The sequence below is a fragment of the Sesamum indicum genome, linkage group LG2, assembly GCF_026168435.1.
Source record: "Sesamum indicum cultivar Baizhima isolate 11 linkage group LG2, ASM2616843v1, whole genome shotgun sequence".
Taxonomy (NCBI): domain Eukaryota; kingdom Viridiplantae; phylum Streptophyta; class Magnoliopsida; order Lamiales; family Pedaliaceae; genus Sesamum; species Sesamum indicum.
Window position 1 is genome coordinate 22,626,676 of NC_142658.1, and position 12,999 is coordinate 22,639,674.

At 37.4% G+C, this 12,999-nt stretch overlaps 4 protein-coding genes across 5 annotated transcripts; 2 read left to right on the top strand and 2 right to left on the bottom strand.

Annotated features, from left to right (window-relative positions):
* Nucleotides 1-237: 237 nt before the first annotated feature.
* Nucleotides 238-1,547, top strand: LOC105156774 (tryptophan aminotransferase-related protein 2; the record flags this gene model as incomplete). The annotated part of the gene is given in 6 exon segments (XM_088877836.1): nt 238-599; nt 692-767; nt 769-887; nt 890-935; nt 937-1,189; nt 1,192-1,547. Coding segments are annotated over 6 exon segments (948 nt in total), but the record flags the coding sequence as incomplete, so codon positions are not given.
* A 174-nt stretch (nt 1,548-1,721) lies between these two features.
* Nucleotides 1,722-6,545, bottom strand: LOC105156634 (AP-1 complex subunit mu-2). Its single transcript, XM_011072830.3, has 11 exons — nt 6,167-6,545; nt 5,159-5,305; nt 4,983-5,045; nt 4,720-4,896; nt 4,542-4,645; nt 3,964-4,071; nt 3,551-3,647; nt 3,177-3,274; nt 2,920-3,061; nt 2,681-2,803; nt 1,722-2,155 (listed from the first exon to the last, which is right to left on the bottom strand). The coding sequence occupies exons 1-11, from the start codon at nt 6,293-6,295 to the stop codon at nt 2,057-2,059; spliced, it is 1,287 nt and encodes a 428-aa protein (XP_011071132.1). The 5' UTR covers nt 6,296-6,545; the 3' UTR covers nt 1,722-2,056.
* A 1,998-nt stretch (nt 6,546-8,543) lies between these two features.
* LOC105156635 (peroxidase 39-like) lies at nt 8,544-10,276 on the top strand. The gene is made up of 2 exons (XM_011072831.3): nt 8,544-9,244; nt 9,347-10,276. The coding sequence occupies exons 1-2, from the start codon at nt 8,696-8,698 to the stop codon at nt 10,097-10,099; spliced, it is 1,302 nt and encodes a 433-aa protein (XP_011071133.1). The 5' UTR covers nt 8,544-8,695; the 3' UTR covers nt 10,100-10,276.
* Nucleotides 10,244-12,922, bottom strand: LOC105156636 (poor homologous synapsis 1). Of its 2 annotated transcripts, none has more exons than XM_020698906.2 (8): nt 12,602-12,922; nt 12,021-12,137; nt 11,432-11,497; nt 11,226-11,329; nt 10,918-11,108; nt 10,792-10,835; nt 10,622-10,649; nt 10,244-10,479 (listed from the first exon to the last, which is right to left on the bottom strand). In XM_020698906.2, the coding sequence occupies exons 1-8, from the start codon at nt 12,893-12,895 to the stop codon at nt 10,421-10,423; spliced, it is 903 nt and encodes a 300-aa protein (XP_020554565.2). In that variant the 5' UTR covers nt 12,896-12,922; the 3' UTR covers nt 10,244-10,420. The 2 variants fall into 2 exon arrangements, with proteins under 2 accessions (XP_020554565.2, XP_011071134.2); XM_011072832.3 differs by having other exon boundaries at nt 10,792-10,838.
* Between the last annotated feature and the right edge of the window lie 77 nt (nt 12,923-12,999).

The following is a 12,999-nucleotide window of genomic DNA, read 5'->3' on the forward strand; positions in this document are numbered from 1 at the left end:
AGTAGTATAATTGGTCAGGGACCAAAAATAATATTTACCTTACTACAGATATTAATTATTAAATAATTCTTGTTTCCATCAATTTAAATTTAATTATAGATGAGATGATACACAAAAATTCATAAGTAATAGCACACTATTAAAAAACGTCACCAATGATTGATTTTTCTTTAGAAAATCCATAAATAAATTCATTAGGAATGTGAGCAAAAATAACCATCAAATCCATAAATAAACTCATTAGGACTGTTGGTTTCTGTTCATGAGTATTTCTTATCCATCTTTATTAGTTATATTGCGCTAATTTTGCAGTCATATCGAGAGATAGCAGACTCTTTGGGTTCAGCGTTCTTCAAATGGGCAGGTGAGGCACATATGTTTGATAAAGATGGGCCATATATAGAGATGGTGACCTCACCAAATAACCCTAATGGGGTTATGAAAGAAGCTGTGGTTAATCAAGCCGGAGCAGCGGTTGTTCATGACCTTGCTTACTACTGGCCACAGTACACGGCCATTACTTCTCCTGCAGATTGTGATATTATGCTATTCACAGTTTCCAAATGTACGGGACATGCAGGATCAAGAATCGGGGGTACGTTACTCCATTGCAGCATTTGGGTTTTGAGTTGGATTGTGGGATTTAAGCTTATTGGATTTTACTGATTGTTGGTGTTTTTCTCATCTGAAGATGGGCACTTGCTAGAGACAAAGATGTAGCTAAAAGTATGGTGAAATTCATAGAGATCAACACAATTGGAGTGTCGAAAAGAAGCACAACTCAGAGCTGCAAGTATCCTGGAAATCGTTTCTGCTAGCTGCCAAAGAGTTCAGGCCTATGACTTGGAGAACTTCTTTGAATATACAAGAATTTCATGGCAGAAAGGTGGAAGAAGTTGAGAGATGCTGTCAAGAAAAATGAACTCTTTTCTGTAACCAAATTTCCCCTGTCAGTACAGCAATTTCACAGGAGGCTTCACTGAAGCACATCCTGGTAATATTGGCTTCAGTTCCTGTTCTTTTCTTCTTTTTAGTGAATGTCAGAATTGTGGTCGTTTCATGTATTGCCTTTTTCTATATTTCTCAACAGCTTTTGCATGGATGAAATGCAAAGAGGGAATGGACTGTGAGAACGTGTTGAGAGAGCACAAGATTCTGACCAGAAGTGGAAAGGGGTTTGGGAGTATGAAGAGTATGTTAGAATAAGCATGCTGAGTAGGGATGAGGAATTTGATCTTTTCCTGCAGAGGCTGCCAAATATCGTTGCAGATGAAGAAATTTAAGATTTAAGCAAATGCATGTGACTTCGTTGATGCAGACAATTTTGCACCCATGACCTATCCATGCATTGTGGCGAGGAAGATGTTGTTCTAATCATACAATTGTACTGTTTTGGCACTCAACCAGTGCTGTTAATGGGTTTTGGTACAAAACTGCTCTTACCATATATTCCTGAAAACAAAGGGAATCTTGATTTTTCATTCTCTGTTAGTGAGCTGGAGTGTTATTTTACGATGCATTATAATACTTTAAACGAGATTGATATATATAGCAGTAGTCCAGATATGGCCACCCTGCCTTGTTCTAGATTGCCATTACAGATTCAAAAACATGATCGGGAGATAAAACAGAGTATTGGGCTGTTGAGGCAGATATGAACTGTTTCTTTAATCTCTTTTATAATTCACTAAGCAGCAAGAAAACGTTAACGTGGAATAAGCTGATGAATCCCGAGTGGCAGAGTTATCTTTCCCTCGAAAAAGTTCTCCAAATAAGTACAATTATCCATGTATCAACTTTTGTTTTTCTACAATCATGCAAACAGTTGACTCAATACAAAAATTTGCACTTTCGTAAAAATAAGGTAAGCAAATGATTATTGTGCCATCAGCTACTACAAGTTCCCATGATACAAAGAGAATTAAGCAGATGGAACAGAAACTCCCAGATGATGATTTTCTCTTTAGTCACCTCTTCAAGGAGGGACAAATGATCTCCATGGTTGTTGATCATTTAGGCATCGTACGCTAAGGTTTTCCATTGGCGAAAGCAGTGATCACATAAGTCTCAGCTCATATTCACCAGCCATTGTAATGTATCTCACCCATGGAAGAGCCTGATAGCCACTTTTTTCAATGATCTTCAAGTAACGAACCTACACACCAAGTATCAATAATAATATGGTATAATTAATCACAAGCAAAGGACAGAATATAAGAGAATGAACAATTTTAGCAGTATATTATAGTCTTGCATTAGTGCTCCCAACAACAAAATCAAACTCACTACTGACATGACAGAAGTGCCCACAGAGCAACCTCGCCCATTTACAACTCATCGACCTATTGCTCTTCAAAATTTCATGTTAAAAAGGAAGTATTCCAGATGCATATTTGAGAAGGAAACATAAACTTCTGAAAGTTTTAAGCTTTCTAAACAGTAGATCAGTTTCAGTAATTGCATAAATTAAACACCTGAATGCTCAACCCAAATTGACATTCTCGCAATCACTCCCTCCCTCATTCTCTCTTCATGAGTAGTTTGCCTGGGTTTCACAACCCTTCTATGACAAGCTCAAAGGTTTCATATTCTAGCATGAAATATCAAGATAAATAGTGAACATTTAAATGGTTCGATGATAACATAAAAAAATCGCCAAACACAACCAGTTGAGGCTCACCTGTATTCCTGAAACAGTAAAATATGGTATTTCAAACTTCACTCGGACAGGAGCCTTTCTCTCTGCAGCTGATTCATCTGACTGTATACTGGGAAGCCTAAACTCTGCTCTTAGCATATATTCCTGAAAACATAAAACAATGAAATATCCTACTCATCTAGATACTGCATGTCACAGAGGCCAAAACCACAAACCATCAACTGAAAGTTACAAGATCGAGTTATAAAATAAATCCCTACCTTACCACCTGGAAAAGATTTTATTTTCCATATTAATGCATCTTTTTCGGGCGCATAAGCAGCAGACCCCATTGATGTACGAACATTTGGATTGGTAGCATCAGGTGGCACGGGCAACTCAATTTCAACATTAGTTGCAGTGCTGAAGTTCCACACAACTCAGCAAGTAAACTTGAGATCCAAAAAATACTGTCCAGCAGTAGGAAATAAAGAAACAACCCATGCATAACTGTTGACGAAAGATGCAAGTAACACACCTTCGCTCCTTGAACTGGCTCCTTGCCTTTAACATAATTTCTATACGGCTCCTAGAATGCCTTTCTACCTGAGCTTCTATCCATATTAGAGGCTTCACCTGAAAGGAACCATAAATGAACACTCTCAGCCAATATCCTATTTTGTGGAAAGGATCAGTTCATAAATTCAAAAATCAATATCCTCTTTCAGTAGTTGGGTCATAATATCTGGAATGAAAGAATGCCATGCACATAATTTTTCACAAGCAAATTTAGTCTAAAGCAGAAAAAAAATTGAAATTCAAACCATAAAGAATTCTACTCTGAACTTAGAGTTCTTCCCAAAGCAACTATGGCAAAGGGGCATGTAAAGAAACCCTAAATGTACGACCTACCTGAGTGCTGAGCCTGTAAGTCATGAGATCAAAAGATCCATCAGGAGGAATGAAGGATATTGTCCTGTCATTCTCAAATCGAGCCAACCGCACACACCTGAACCAATAACCAGAAGTCGAAACGAGTAAGATCCCCTGAAGACAAGAATAAACACATGCGCACACAAATATATACATACATATAGATAGAGAGAGAGAGAGAGAGAGAGAGAGAGAGAGAGATTTTCTTCAGGAACAACACAATAAAAGCACATGCATGTATGCAACTCTACACGACGTTTTCAAGCATAAATAAAATCTTACACAAGGACCCGCGCTTTGTGCACACAAGACACCTCTGGATCACATGCATAAATATGATTCAACAATCAATAGCAATTACATAAACAAAATCAGAAACATGAATTACATACTGATGAAACTTGATGTCATCCAGATCAATGGCTTTTCCCTTAGTAGCTCGCCCTTGTGCCTCAAGCAAAACTCTATCATTCAGCCCAAGCTTACACTCAGGCATACCACTGCAATGCATACAGCATTATGACTCATCTCTAACGAAAGCAAATATTAAAATTTCACAAATGCATCAAATTGCAGATTTTGCAAATCCAGAGATCACTTCTTCAGCAAACTTTTCATTGATTGCAATACGAAAGAATATAAGGAAATCAAAAGGGAGATTAACTGAAAGCATAATCAGACATAACAACAAGAGCAGGGACCTTTGTGATATTATTAACTGTGTTGACGACTTTACATAAGTGTATTTGAGATTAGAAACAAGAGGCAAATGTTCCTATGTGACAAATAAAACATATCAATAATCAAAAAGAAAAAATACACAATCAAGACAAGAACTTATGAAGAAGAATGTTCTTTTGTTTATTTTCTGTGCACCATGATCATTTGGATCGTAAACACAGAAAAGCTTCCAAAACCCAAGTGTTTAGCAGCCCATAATGCAGGAAATAGTAAAAGACGTGAGAACAACCTCAAGTACGTCCGCATTTTTAGTGCCCCGACAACATCTGACCTAATTATTTGGCCATTACTATTCACTAGTATGTTGACACTTTCCACAACATCAAGAAACACCTGCACCACCAACAGAAGCCCATACAATTTAGTGGTTAAGAGATGCATCATATGGTATGCTAAAACAAACTTACTTCATTCTTCTTATAACGTATTCCTTCACTGCGCCATGACACTGCATTTGTAACAGCCATTGGAGGCCTCTGTGCTACTTCCATTCTATAAGCATCAGTCTTTATGAACTCACTGAGGATCTTTGCTTCAGTGTATTGCGGGTAGCCAAAGTCCATAATTTCATCAAGTAACTCATACTAATGATATAAGCATCAGTTATTAAATACTCACAAAGTTGTGATCTAAATAATTCAAAAGCATAGGTGGCAATGAAATCCCATACCACTACGACAAAATTATCCCTAAGCGATTCCTCTTCTAACTCTTCAAAGTAATGTTTAAAGACCTGTTAGAACGTTTAAACAAGCAAAAGTTTTAAAGAAATTTACAGGAATAGCTCACTGGATATAGACCAATATCTTCAAAGCATGGGTCTTCTGAGCAACAAATGGTGCTTACATCAACTACTCGGTGCAGGAACAGAAGAAGGCTAGCCGCATTGCTGTTTTGTCGTGATGCAGTCATGAGATACACATTGTTGTGTTGTATAAACATATATGTGATGCCATTGTCATATACAACAGGATCCTGAGACTCTGGATCACCCTACACCATTTTAGAATGGAGACCCTTTAGTTATCTAGTTGTTAAGCACACTTCAGGAAAGAAAAACACTTGTTTGAATGACGAGTAGAAAGAATACACTAAAATCTTAAGAAAACATTTAACTAAACCAAGAGTTATAAGTTGTTGTCGTTTAAAATGGCATTGCCATTTATTAGAGGGAATGCACTTCCTGAGAAACAGAAGTCTTAAAGAAAATTGGTATCATACAAAAGAAAAGTATGACGTAATAATAAAAGACATTCCCATTCATAAGCAGCATACACAAATTGAGGAATCAATCTCATCTAATTGTATCACACCAAATGACAATCCCGTTGAGTTCAAGAATCAGAAATGACAAAGATATTCCATTTTGTTCCCTTGTTCGCATTATATTGTGTTACTCCACTGACCAGTTTTCTTCTTCCAAGGGAAATATTATACAGAACAAGCAGAAGGAATTCAATTTGATCAAACCAAACTCCAGTAGGATTACATATAATAATGGCGACCAAAACAGTATAAACAACTATAGTTTTATGCTTTGATCCAGTTCAAATAAACTAATGAAATCTCCATCCTCCTAAAACCACTCAGTTTCCCATTACACAAAAATTATCTGAGTACAAAAAGAAAAGCCTATAAGATCATGAATGTAAATCAATCATAAGGCAGAAGATCAGATCAAGTTTAAGATTTCCAGAACACTATGTCAATTATCTCACTGCAACTAAAAGAAAAAGATATTATCAATATGACGGTTCGAAGTCTAAAGCCTCTACAATAGCGCAATGCGACTCGTAATAGTAAACAAGATAACAGAAAAAAACATTCACCAATCCCATCGCAAAGAAATCTCACCTCTTTCTCGATGAGTTTGGTGAAAAATCGTTCGGCTTGTACGGCGGAGACGTCTCCACGGTAGTCGCGCCACACGAGCACCCTACCCTTGATGTCCAGTAGGAACAGCGCCGACGCTGCTCCCGCCATTTCCCTCCGAATTAATTGAATTCTCAATTCTCTCGATTCAATTGGATATGGAGATCATAGATCACGAGTTGATGGAGTTAACGGCGATGAGATCTGCCGTTTAATCCTATATGGAAATAGAGGAGTGAACCGGTATCAATTCCATTCGACTGCCATGAGAGAGTATATTTCTACTCCCTGCTTTCTTCAGCTAAAACTGGACAGAGGTTGAAATTTCCGGGTGGTCGAGCAAGACTCAGATAGGACCGAGACCAACGCATCGCATGCTATTGCCCATTTTCTGCTTAGGCTTCTGATTTGTTTGGGCCCACAGCATCCCAGTGGCCCATTTCGGATTATTGATTCAGCCCAAGTATTAACACTTCATGTTGGGCTGTAAATGTTCGAATCGAGCCGAACACATCATTATTCAAATTTAATTCAATTATTATCGAATTTCATAAATTTTGTTTGAATTGATTTCATTTATGATCTAATCAAGCTCAAACAAACTTTACTTGGATTAAACATGAGTCGAACTCGAATAATTTGATACTTTAAGTTTTAAGTATATTTTATTATTTTTGGACTAATCGAATCAAGTTCAAGTCGAGCTTTAAAGTTATTGAACAAAAAAATTAATTCAAGTTTAACTTATTAACTTCAACAAATTAAGTTCGAACAAAAAATAAGTAATGATGTACAAGTGAAATATATAAATACTATAAGGATATTTTAGTCAAAAAAATCCCCAAAAATAGGATAAAAGCAGCTAAAAAACATCCACAAATGCACAACGAACACGTGTAATGCACCTTCATTAATTACTAATAAAATGAGTATTTTTTACTAAATTTCACATAATACATGGGGAATTTAATCTATTTTGAAAATACAGAGGGGTTTTTAGTTATTTCAACAAAGCACAGGGGGTAAAATGCATTTTAGCATAAAAAATACCGTATTTTTTAAACAAATCATGATATGAATGATTGTGCAATTAATTTCTCCATAATTCTTTCTAAAATTGAATTTTGATTTTTCAACCGCAATAAGAATAGTATATATTAGTTCATTATAAATTATCATTACATATTAATATTTGATATGTTTATTGAAATTTATAATATAATTGTATATTGTCAATGTGTTAAAAAAAAATTAATGGTCACATATGAATTGCAAGTTTTAACTATTTTATAAACTTCTTCACTTTCCTTTAACTTGTTTCTCATTAGTTTAAAAAATAATAATTTACTAAATAAATTCTAAAAAATTTGTTTCTCATAAAAATGTGAAAAGTTAGAAATGTAAAAATAGTTAGTAATATATAGTATAATTAAATTCTAATTAACTTAAACCCATCACCAATCCATATACATCACCAATCCACTTAAATACATCATCAACCTATATAGAACCCATCATCAACTCATTTAAATTTATCACAAATCTATATAGGACCTATAATGAACTCATGATTATAATTTATACTTATATCTTTCATCAATTATATAATGTTACTAAAATTACTTTTGGTAAACTAATAAAAAATCAAGTATGAAAAATCTATTTAGAACCCATATAGGACCCATAATCTATTTAAGTTTATTTAAACAAAATCATATTGAATCCATATTAAAAAAAATTAACCCCAACCCAACCCAACCCAAAATTAGGTGAATTGAGTCGGAACTATAAGTTTTCACCCATATTGCTACCCCTAGTTTGATCTATTTTTTAGCCCTAAGTTCGGGCATCATTAGAAGACCATTTTTAATTTCGATAGATAAAAGTAAAAAGTATACTTTAACAGCAGTAAAAAGTCATTTAATTATTTTTTTTCTAAAGATAACTTAGTAAGATGAAAATGGCCTGAGAAATAGTACATCAATTTTATTGGTTGATTCGAATTCCTGAAAGTTTCATTGGAAGATTTTGCTGCCAAATGGTATTAATATAAATGTCATATATAGTCCAGATCCAAAGAATGCCAGAAGTGAACAATGAATATTAATATGGATGGTTAGGTTTAACAGGGTTGTTTGTTACGTACCTTGGGCCATCATATTTTCAACGGAAGTGCAGCTGGTTCGTTTCAGCCACATTTGAAACCAGCCAAATTTAGACATTTCCAACCTCCACCCGTTTTCCTTAGATGCCTAAAATCCCTCCCAGCCTCATAAATAGTATTTGCAGTCACCCCCTTAGGGTTTCGAGCTTTAGGTATATTTATTAAAATTTTTGAACAAAAGATACTACAGGAGACGATATTTGTCAAAAATAAAATTAGGAAAATTGGAGCCAAAATTTGGAGGGGAGTTGGATGCAAATATCCAATAAGTTTCCTATAAAGACACCCCCTGCTGCCAGAAACAAACACCATCCTCCATTAGCACCTGTCATTTGTAGCCCGTAAGAATGGCAGTCAGAGGATGGATCCTCCCAGCATTGTTCCTTTCCTGCACAATCCTCCCCTTGCTGACCTCCGCGTTCCTACGCTTCCCTGGACAACACATCGGGCACCACCACCACCATTTCGGCCACTTTCACCATCCACATGATGCTCACCACCACCACCACCACCACTTTCACCATCCACATGATGCTCAAAATATTGAGGAGCACAAGGACAGCAAGGGCGACGAGGGAGCTCATTTTTTACCAATCCTGGACAATCAGGACCCTTTACCTGAAGAGGGGGAAGATCGCCAGGAGACAATACCAGAACATGACGTACCAAAGAATGGAGGGCAAGAACCTGAGGAGCCAATACCAGAACATGACGTACCAAAGGATGGAGGGCAAGAACCTGAAATCGCACAAGAGGCGCTACGAGAAGGATTTTACGCGCAGAGCTGCCCGCAAGCTGAGAATGTGGTGAATCAGATCATAAACAAGCATTTCCGCAGAGATCCAACCCTTGCTGCTGCCATAGTTCGCCTGTTTTTCCATGATTGTTTTGTCACGGTAAGGTCCTTACATGATATTTCATTTTGTGGTAGAATTAGAGAAATGAAGATTGTTTACCTCCATATATACCTTAAACACCAAGTCAAAACGTACGCGTAGGGCTGTGATGCTTCAATCCTGCTGGATGCAACACCAACTGGCGAGGACGTCGAGAAGAAAGCACCTCATAATGGAGAGTTTGTCAGGGGATTTGAACCCATTGACGACATAAAAACTCAGCTGGAGACTGAATGCCCGGGCGTGGTTTCCTGTGCTGACATACTAGCATTTGCGAACCGTGATTCGCTTGTTCATGCAGCCGTTCCCCACTATAATGTAGCTGCAGGGCGTCGAGATGGACTAGCTTCACTTGCCAAAAATGTGGATCAGAATCTCCCACTTCCAGGTAACTCAGCTCAGGAGATTATTCAGATATTTGAAAAGAAAGGGATGACTATCGAGGAGATGATTGTGCTCTCTGGCGCACATTCCATTGGCGCTGCCCACTGTAGCATCGTTGCTGATAGGTTCCATGATCCAGAGAAGTCAAGGGAGATTGATCGTGGCTATCTCCTAAGGATGCAGACCTTAACCTTCTGCCAGAACCAAACTCAAGATATCGCGTTTGATCCATACTCACATCACAAAATGGACGCACGTTTCTACAAGGAGCTCTTGAATAACCGAGCGTTGCTTGAATCGGATCACAATCTAGCCCAAGAACCTCATGCACACAAAATCATGGAGAAATATGCCATCGATCAGCAGGGGTGGATAGCGAAATTTACAAGTGCCATCATCAAAATGGGGGAGATCGAAGTGCTCACAGGAAATCAGGGACAAATCAGGAAACAATGCAGGGCTGTCAACTGAAAATGATTCAGTTCAATTTCACTAGTTTTGGGTTGCATTTCAAACTTTTTCCTGTTTCTCTTTCATACATTCATTCAAATAATGCATGCAACAGAGAAGGTAAAGAAAACACAGTTGTATCATAAGAACGCGATGTTACATAAGGTAAAATATATATGCTAATAGCAGCTTTTCATATTTCCAGTGTATTTCACCATCAAACAGCAGCGAGAGAAAGAGAGTTTAAAACCAGTACAAAAGAACAGCGCATCTACAAGCTTGTTACATTAAACTTGCTCTAAGAGAAAAGTGGGGTCACCCGAGAGGCTCCATTATAGGAATTTATAGCACTATATCATCTCCCAATTCACTGACAACATTCTCTACTGTAGCAAGTAACTCTGGAATAAGAAAATCAAGCTATTAGTTAGAGAAATAGCATTGCATCAGTCTAGACATAGGAACCCCAAAAATTTCCACCAATTTTTCTCAGCATTTCAACACTTACAGAACAAGACAACTGTTTCCCATAGTAGAATTTACCTTTAAAAGAAGTTCCTTCCAGATAACGCTGCATAACAAGAAATGAACTAAAATTAATGGAACTCATCTAATCGTGGCATATTATGTCTCTTCAATGAGTAGGTAATATCTACTGTGCCATGATCTGGCTAAAGAGAGAACAATTGATCATAAGATAACTAGAGGCCCACCATAAATTGGATTTTAAGATCTGCTCCACATTCTGTTGGCTTTTCTGCTGTAGACAATGAATGTATTGGTGAGTACTAGAAAAAAATGAACTGCCTAATATAACATGATAGATGTGGATAGGCAACCTTCAGAAACTGCAGGGAGGCAGTTCTTCAGCAACTCTGTGAAACTGGGAGGAAACACTGACACTGTGTCTGCAGCTTCATAATCTCTCATCCTTTCATATGATTCTGAATCTTGAGCTGCGTTAAGTTCGGAGCTCGGAAGCTCTGGTTGGTTTTGTGCTGATGCTGTGCGCTGCCAATCCACCTTGGTCCTGTAAATAATGCAGTGACCATCAAATTTCATTTTCATTTTTTAAATTTCCTATTTGTTCACTTAAGTTTTTCCTGAGAATAATGAGAAGTTAACAACACGATGTCATGCTGGTTACCTGCATGTTGGTACATCAGAAGGTACGACCTCAGCTTGAGATGACAATTCGGAGTAAAATTCAGGGCATTGAAGCAGCTTAGGGCGTCCATTTTCCAAGATTTCCTGAGTAGACATTATTTAAACCACAATGGAATATCTATGAAGTTTGTGATGCAATAGAAATGAGCAAATAAATATCAAAATCGTTATTAGTAATGGATGCACCTTCACTAGATTCATGAACTTTTCTGTTTCATAGATAGTAAAAAACCGCAGCGCAAATTTCTCTATCTGCAGAGAAGCATATTCAGGCTTTAAAGTTAAAGTCACATATCTGGAATCTTGTAACATTTATTATGGATGCCAAATTGAAATGACACCGCATCACCTCTTTAGGGGAACTGATCAATTTTCACAATATGTTCATCTAAAAACATTCTTGATTGACAAAATAAAAATGCCGCCATCACATCTCTACTTTTAAAAGTAGTCTTCTTTAAAAATTCAAATCAGTATTGATGGTTTTACAATGAAAACTAGAACCAGCCCCTGAGTTTGTGGAAGTTTGCATCTATTAAAGTCGATTTTAATCAAGTCAGAAGTTGACACATTTGCTGAGATCATGTTACCTATTTTCTTAAGAGCTTCAGTTTTCAGAAATGTTCCTCGCAGTTGGAGAAAATTTTTCCATTTTCAAAAGTCATCCTTAATATGTCCACTTCCATTCTTAAAATTTCACGTCTTTTCAGTCTTAACTTGGTAATGGAAGCACCTAGATTATGAAAAAATATTATTCGATTATTCAGCAGCTTGCCTGGCCAGAACCATCTCTATAGCTCAGAAGAACAGCCCTGCTTCCCCTTGCAGGAAAACCAGATAAACATGATACTTGAGGCCATGAGAAATGCACCTTCGAGATGTAATGCTCCTCCTGCAAAAAATCCAACCACAAAAAACATGTTCTGTATACAGACCTTAAGAAAAGGGAATTGGACAGGATAAACTATTCATACTCAATCAGGATCAACATATCAGCACATCTACTGCAGCAAGCAAAGCATCATTCAGCAATCTTTTAGCAGAGACCCGGATAAGCAATACAAGGACTTTGCTGCTCGGAATACAAGGTACAACATCTGTACCTTAAAAAGACAATTTGAAAGAACAGGAGTTCGATCCATCTGAATCGAGCCTTCATCAAGGAACAGCTACAAACTCTAAACTTACAACACACTATAAATACTTGCTACAAACTAGAAAACCAGGAAATCAATCAAACTCATTTCAGCACGGATCAACTAAAAGCAATAAAAATGACAAGGTGAGACAATTTCTAAACTTAAAACTAAAATTTAAAACACGAAGGAGTTCGATCTATCGAATTTTTGCACTTACAAGTACTCGAGATCCGAGAGAGAGCAGGAGGACGGCGTGGTCCCATCCGGTGGAGGATTGTTCATAAATGAGCTTGAGGGAGCCGGCGACTGTGGACATCCAGGTGCCATGGCGGAGGCGACTCTTCGCCACAGGAGTTAGAGAAGGATGAGTTCGCCTAAGAGTGGAGGAGGCGTAGTTGATGAAGCGAGCGTATTGAACTTGCCATTGATCTATAACTGCAAAGCTTTGTGAACTCCGCGCAGGGGTTTCCAATTCTAAGTTGGTAGTCGTCGTCATCGCTGATCCCGCCATTTTCGAATTGCTTGAAGCTGGAACTGTGTCTTTAACGGGCGTTTTTCTTATAGTATACAGAGTCGCGTCAATAATTTTACAAGAGTCGCGCTTGAAATAGAACG

What these genes read in the sequence shown, in the direction of transcription:
- LOC105156636 (XM_011072832.3), bottom strand. Translation starts at nt 12,895, where the DNA reads ATGGCGGGATCAGCGATGACGACGACTACCAACTTAGAATTGGAAACC. An exon ending in ATAGAGATGGTTCTGGCCAG is followed by an intron (nt 11,498 to 12,020) that starts GCAAGCTGCTGA and finishes GCTTCTCTGCAG; the next exon opens with ATAGAGAAATTTGCGCTGCG. An exon ending in ATCTTAAAATCCAATTTATG is followed by an intron (nt 10,650 to 10,791) that starts GTGGGCCTCTAG and finishes CTTGTTATGCAG; the next exon opens with CGTTATCTGGAAGGAACTTC.
- LOC105156634 (XM_011072830.3), bottom strand. Translation starts at nt 6,295, where the DNA reads ATGGCGGGAGCAGCGTCGGCGCTGTTCCTACTGGACATCAAGGGTAGG. An exon ending in CCAAACTCATCGAGAAAGAG is followed by an intron (nt 5,306 to 6,166) that starts GTGAGATTTCTT and finishes AAAATGGTGTAG; the next exon opens with GGTGATCCAGAGTCTCAGGA. An exon ending in GATGACATCAAGTTTCATCA is followed by an intron (nt 3,648 to 3,963) that starts GTATGTAATTCA and finishes TTATTGGTTCAG; the next exon opens with GTGTGTGCGGTTGGCTCGAT.
- LOC105156635 (XM_011072831.3), top strand. Translation starts at nt 8,696, where the DNA reads ATGGCAGTCAGAGGATGGATCCTCCCAGCATTGTTCCTTTCCTGCACA. An exon ending in TCCATGATTGTTTTGTCACG is followed by an intron (nt 9,245 to 9,346) that starts GTAAGGTCCTTA and finishes ACGTACGCGTAG; the next exon opens with GGCTGTGATGCTTCAATCCT.